Genomic DNA, 7213 nt, shown 5'->3' on the forward strand with positions numbered 1-7213 from the left:
TCTTAAAGACAGCACACAAATACAGACATCTTATCATATTCGCAGACGGTGACTCAGCTGACTCATAGTAAGACGCAGACTTTATTCAGAAACCCGTGTTCATTCATACGGTGTCTACAGCATCATACGAAGATTAAGGCTTGTGATGAGAAAAAATGTGCTTGTTTAAAAACATCCTTTTTAAATTTTGTTTTATTTTCTAAAGCTTGTCATTCTATTTTTTTTTGACAGTGAAGCTTTTTTTTTTTTCATGCATGTTACTGTATGTGTCATTAGGATGAGTATCTGAAGGGTTTTAGCACGAAAGTAAAAGAGAAAGTCACCAAAAACCCATCTACACTTACAGACCGGCTGCTAAAATGAAGCGATCATCTTTGGTTGACTGCATTTAGCACCCTCAATGTTGAGCTAACAACCAAAGAAAAAAAAGGCAGGTAGCACAACACACTTTCTTTGTAATCCTCTGCCTGCACATGAATAGTGAAGAGTTGGAGTAGTTTATACTGTATATGATGATAACATTTAGATTTTCTTCTACTCTTTCTTTTTCAGCCTCACAATGTCTTACAATGAGTCTCTGCCCATCCCCATCCTCAAATCCTCCAAAGATGACCAGGCGACGAAGGTGGACGTCGACGCCATCATGGACAACGTCAGCATCGTCCTCTACACACTTACTGTTGTTCTCGGCATCACGGGGAACTTAGTGGTGATCTGGGTGGCTGGAATCAAGCTCAGAGTGAGTACAAAGTGCATCATGTGTTTCAGATAACTGCTGAGCTGATCTGAGAAAACTTTCATGATTGTGACAACTATCCACAGCATTATGTGTAATGTTTAACTGTCCAGAAGACAGTTTAAGTAATGACTGAGCTAAATGTACTTGGTATTTTAGATGGGAGAAAACATGGACCCTTTAAAGCCTTTAATGGACAGGTGAACACAGTTTCATGTATATGATTTGCCAAGTAGTTTTAATCCTAACAAAGTAGTTTCGGTGCCTAAATTTGAAAAAGTAGTTTGGGTGTGTAAATTTAAGCAAGTTTTTTTGTTTGCCTTAACTTTGTAGTTGTGGTGCCTAAACTTGACAAAGTAGTTTTTGGACCTTAGGCTACAAAAGTATTTCTCACCTCATCCTAACCAAGTAGTTTTGGGGCCTAAAAATGTCAAAGTAATTCTGATGCATAAACTTCATCACATAGCTTTAGTACCTACATGTAACCATGTAGTTTTGGTGCGTAACCCTGATGAAGTAGTCTGGGTGCTGAAATCTCACCAAATAGTTTTAGTACCTAAACCTAACCAAGTAGTGTTGGTACATAAACCAACTCAAGTAGTTCTGGTGCCTATACTTGCTGAAGTAGTTTTGGTGTGTAAACAAGCTTTTTTGTTGTTGTTGTCTAAGCTTAACAAAGTAGTTTTGGTACCTAAATGTCATCAAATAGCTTTAGTATCTAAACCTAACCAAGTAATTTTTTTTTACCTAAACCTCACAACGTAGTTCTGCATAAATCTCAATAAATACTTCTGGTACTTACACTTAATGAAGTACATTTGGTGCCCAAGCATCATCAAAAAGTTTTGGGACCCAAACCACTCATACTTTTTTGGTGTCTTAATCTCACCAAGTAATTTTAGTGCCTAAACCTATAAAGCAGTTTTGATACCTAAACTTAACCATGTAGTTTTGGTACATAAAACTAACCAAGTACTTCTGCTGTCTAAACTTGACAAGCTAGTTTTTTAGCATAAAGAAAAGAAAACGTCAACTGAAAATGAGAGAAAACAGCAAGTGGAAACACCCCAGAACAGTGACAACAGAATCAAACCCCCGTCCTCTGAGTAAAAGTCTTGTGGTTTGTGATTTTTTTTGCTCTTTATAGTTGTAAACTGAAACAAACTTGCAAATTTGTGAGTCAAGTGGCACGGAGGCCAAGAAATGTTGGAATTTTACAGTTTCACAGCCTGAACTGAGAAACTAAGATGTTTTGCATGTGTTACAGCATAGCTATTGCGTATTTTCGTGTGAGACCGTGTTGGACAGGAAGTGGGTTCACTGTGTCTTAATTCCCATTATGTCTATCTACATGTATGCATTACCTAACCTTCCTTTGCTTTCTTCTTTACTTTCTTTCTCCCCCCCAGCCAAAGGTCACCAATGTGTGGCTAGTGAACCTGGCGATAGCCGACTTGATCTTCTGCTTCACACGAGTTTTCTCCCTCATCAAAAAGCTCTTCTTTGACCACTGGCCCTTTGGCATCTTTCTCTGCAAGTTCAACGGCTTCTTCAAATACGCCAATATGTTCTGCTCGGTCTTCCTGCTGGCCGTGATCAGCCTGGACCGAGTGCTCTGCATCTGGCGTCCCATCTTCACAAAGCGCCGACGCTCCCTGTTGGCCGCAAGGGTGGTGGCCGTCTTCGTCTGGACTGCAGCAGTCCTCCTCAGCACCCCCTACTACATCTACCGCCAAGTCTACATAGGAAAGAACAACCTGAGTAAGTGTTCGGTGGACGTGAAGTTGGCCGCAGATGGTGACAATGTCACCAGAGCCACTCTCTACTCCATCCGCTTCCTATGTGGCTTCATGTTGCCTTTTATGGTCATCCTCATCTGCTACATCCTGGCCGGCCTCGGCATCCGACGCACCCGCCTGGCAGGGAAGTCCCGCCCCCTTCGTATATTGGCATCACTAGTCATTGCGTTCTTCCTGTGCTGGGCACCGTACCACTGCCTCCTACTGGTGAAGATGGTGGACAATAAGAACCCGGTGGTGAAGATCTGGCACCCTTTGGCGAAGGGCGTCGCCTACTTTAACAGCTGCGTGAACCCACTGTTGTACTTCTGCATGGGGCTGGAGGTGAGGGGGCACTTCAGGCAGAGTCTGACGGGCGTTTACAGGAGAGCTCTGGCGGATGACATGGACGGACGGACCACTCAGTCCAACGATCGCTCTTTGGACGAGAGTTCTGGCTCAAAGCACAGTCCTGCTGCGGTGGCGGGAAGGCGTCAGTCAGCCGTAAATGTAGCTAAAGTTTAAGTCTCTTCTGATAATCCCTCCACTTAAAGGGCCACACAGGTGATTTTTTTTAATGTTTTTAACCCTCTGAACTTTAGTCAGTTTCTTTGTCTTTCCATTTTTGCTCCTTTCACATTTTTACTCAATGTTTTGAGGTTTTTTTTTACTGCAATATGAAGTCCAACACTTCTATGGAAACAAGACAACTAGCTAGAAGTAGAGCGAAGGTTTTTAGCAAGGCAAAGTTGCAAAGCCATAAAACAGAAAAAGGTTGCACTTTTTGGATAATTTATTTTACAAAAGTTTCAAAAACCTAGAAGTGTCCATAGGTGTTACCTACACTGGAAGAAATGGTACCTCTACATACTTTAGATATTTCTCTACTTACATTTTTAACTAATTTCCATACTTGTCTTGTCCCTGTGTAAACACAGCCTGCAGTTCACCTGACACAGAATTTTCAGTAGTCACCAATGGCTTCGCCGTTACACCAAGGAGCTCAGAATTAAAAAAAAAAAAAATAGAATCTGCCACAAATGGTTAGTTTTAAATGTGACATGTAGAAAAAAGTGATCATGGTGACATATCCCAATTTTTAAGCTTAGATTTATTTTAGTTTCCTGAGAGACTAGCTTGTCACCGTTGAGTAGTGCAATGGCAGTGTAAAGTTGAAAATCTGACAATTCTTTCTGTTTTTACAGTTTCTGACTTTGATAAATAACATGCTTTACAAATCAGAGGGATGGCAGGGTGAAATGAGAATCAAACTTTAATTCCTCTTAAATAACAATACCAATTCCAGTATTTCAGAAAGAAACAGGGATTTAATAAAAGTTCAACTAACAACTTTTCCAAAAGAGTAATGATTTTGTACATAATATGTACATAACTGGTAATGACATGAAAACCACCAATGTGGTCCTTTAAGACTTTTCGTCTTTCAGTCGCAGTTTAAACCACTGACTCTCCATCTCAGAGGATTAAACTGTTGTTTAAAGAGGAAGGTGCTAAGTGTTATTTTTATGTACTCACAGTACTTCTGCTAAACAACGTAGACAATTTGTTGTAAATATCTGAATCCATCATGTATTTTGTTTGTCCCACCTGCTGACCTTACAGTGAACAGACTCACTGGATAAATGTTCTCACACAGCATGTGGTATGTGATGATAGAAGGTGTGTAGATGCAGATTTTCCTGCTGAATTGTGTTTTGACGCATGTGATTAAAGTTACAGCAGAAAAGTGGAAGTGTGGTGGGTCTGGAGGAATAAGAAGGAAGGAAGAGGGAAGTGAAACTATTAAAAGAAAAGCCCATAATAACTTTGGACAAGACTCCGTCTTGGGTAAAGAGGTCACTCTGAAGGTCGGATGAACTGAAACTTTATAGTACTCCAAGCAGTTTCTGGGCGTTTCTTTCCTCCTGTCACATTCTTTTTTTACTCACCGTTGGCTCATTTTTCATCCCAATATAAAGTTCTGCATCTCTATGGAAACAGCACAACCATAGATAGACGTAGACACAACTTAAAGGTGTCTCTATGTGCAGCATAACAAAATTTAAATACCATAAATTGCAAAAAAAAAAAAAAAAAAAAGGGAAGTTGACTTGCTTTGAATATTTATTTTACAAAGAAAAAAAAAACACTGGAGTCAACTCGCACAACAATTTATGAAGTGCCCGCAGGTGTTACCAGCACTGGAGAAAAAATACTTTACCTACTATTGAGTTCTTTAAATGTTTGGTTTCCATACTTGTCTCCAATCTGCTTTACGTAAACACAGCCTTCAGTTCAGCCTTCAGCTCCCTTTTTTGTCATGTGACATTTCCAATGTGAGTGTTCTTTGCAATGAAATCAGCCCTGGCTTCACGGTTGTGCCAAAGAGAACATATTTTTTTGTTTTTTTAAAAAGAATGTAGTTTGTGTAAGTGATTTATTTTTTGACATAAAAAAAAATAAAAATGAGACATAGAATAAAATTATTTTTGGAAAAAAATCCCAATTTTGCACTTAAATTTGATTAATTTTGCCATCAGAACAGCTAATCACAGACTGCACATCAAGGACTCTGGGAAAGTTGAAAATCAGATTATTTTTTCTGCTTTTACACTTTCTGTCTCTGACAAATGTTATTATTTTTGCAGATTTAAAAGAGAAAAAAAAAGACAACTTGCCCTATAAAATGTAGGATTTGGGCTTCAGTGGGTTACATTACCAGACACTCTAGTTTTGTTTTGCTTCACCAGAAATGCTTGGAAGGACTTTGTCTGCTGTCCGTGTACCTGTAACCTCACAACAGAACTGGGAGATGACTTTTATGGTAGACATGCTTACAAACAATAAAATCTAGTTCGGAAACTCTATCAAGCAGCGTTAATCCTTAGCAACCAGCTCATAAACCACAGCTGTACAGTATTTGCTCTACAGATTACTTACACATCACCAGCAGGACACCTGTTTGTACAATCAGACTGTTTATATTAAACTCGCCTTTCTGTCATCTCTGTGTTCCATCTAAAATCCACTGTGATGACACATACTATGTGCTTGGTTATGTTTTTTTTTTTCTTTCTTTTTTTTTTGACAGCAAATTTCTGTAAAATAACCACAACACGAAATAATGTTACTTTGTAAATTCTACGATATGATTACCAAGACAAACTGCAATGTGAAGATAAAGGCTTTTAAACTGTTTGAAAGGCTGCAAGAAATACCAAGATAATAAAGTGAGTGTTGGTTGTAGTTTGATGGTTTAAAACTGAAAAAATAAAGGTCAATTCTTGGATGTCTGACTGACTAGTTTGTGTTACAGCACTGTGCAAAAGTCACCGGACACAGTTATGTTTTAGCGGGTCTGTTTGTTTAGATACAAAAAGAACATACTGGAAATATGTGCACAGTATCAAAACAGCATGTCTACTACAGGCTGAACTCAGTGTTTAGTGTCACCTCTTCTTACACTGAGAACATCTTGAACTCTCTTGGATCACCTATCTCAAAGTTTTCTTTGCTAATCTTGTATATATTACAGAAAGCGTCCTTCAGTACTTGCCAAAAATCTTCTTTAGACTTGGGATGTCTATTCTATTTGTTTCTCTACCATAAGCCTGCATGTTTCACTAAAGGCTGCCAGCACTCTTTCTTCTACCTCTTTTTAACTCTTCTTCTCACATATTGTGGATGATTAAAACCGAACATTTTAAACTTTGATTCATCGCTCCACAGAACTTTTTTCCATTGACCTTCACTATTATCTTTGTAAGATTTTCCATCTTTCAGTCTTTAAGCACTGTTCGCCATCTGAAAAGTGCTTCCTTGGCTGCTGCCCTTCCACATTCCTGATCAAACTTCTCTGAACTGTTGACGGGCCAACTTGGTATCAAGATGCTGAGTGAGTTCTTTGCTGGACTTCTTCCAGTCTCTCAAAGGAGAAACTCTAAGAAACTCTTTTGCAGACAGTGTTCCTGGGTATCCAGTTTGTTTGCTGATTTGCTTTTGAGAAGGGCCTTGCTGATGCAAAATTATGAATTCATGCCTGTCAAATTCTGTGATCTTTGGCATTTTGAGTGGAATAATGTGACAGATGTTTGGTCTTATGTCTTATACAATTCGTAATCCTTAACTCCAGAAACATGAATTTAAACCTCACTTTAGTCAAAAAAGCAGCTCAGCCAATCAACTTTTGAGGTGCCTTGAATGAAATATGGAGTAAAATGGCAGAAGATTAATGCAGTAAATCCCATATGATTTCATAAGACATGTTAAATACAAGGAGAGGTCACTATAAATACTTTTCATTTTAGCCAGTAGAAAGTGTTGTTTCCAATTTTTTTAGTTTTCAATACTGACTACATACCTCTTATACATTCTGGTTGTATCTTAATACAGAGACTGAGAAATGCAGGTGACTGCAATTAATTAATGCCTCCCTCATTAAACATAATGGCCACAGTCTTCCCCTAACCTTAACCCTACCATATACATGGATGATGCTGTAAGTGCGATTGTAAAAAACAAAACAAAACATTGAATTCAACATGTGAATCACTGAACAGATGTTGGGGTTTTGCAGAGTTGTCCAATATCAGAGTTCTCAGCTAGAGGCGTGTCCATCCTCTGAGAAGATCCATCCATCCATTATCTATACACCGCTTAATCCTCACTAGGGTCTCGGGGGGCGCTGGAGCCTATCCCA

At 39.0% G+C, this 7213-nt stretch overlaps 1 protein-coding gene across 1 annotated transcript in view; it reads left to right on the forward strand.

The window, feature by feature from the left end:
• Positions 1-4614, forward strand: part of LOC103373118 (C3a anaphylatoxin chemotactic receptor-like) — an 11623-nt gene extending 7009 nt beyond the window's left edge. Inside the window, exons 2-3 of the mRNA XM_008302932.1 lie at positions 553-739; positions 2146-4614. Coding sequence (XP_008301154.1) covers positions 560-739; positions 2146-3039 — 1074 coding nt within the window. The 5' untranslated portion in view covers positions 553-559 and the 3' untranslated portion in view covers positions 3040-4614. The remainder of the gene's footprint in view (positions 1-552; positions 740-2145) is intronic.
• The last annotated feature ends 2599 nt before the right edge of the window (positions 4615-7213 follow it).

Source organism: Stegastes partitus, unplaced genomic scaffold (genome assembly GCF_000690725.1).
Source record: "Stegastes partitus isolate 25-593 unplaced genomic scaffold, Stegastes_partitus-1.0.2 Scaffold1911, whole genome shotgun sequence".
Lineage (NCBI taxonomy): Eukaryota > Metazoa > Chordata > Actinopteri > Pomacentridae > Stegastes > Stegastes partitus.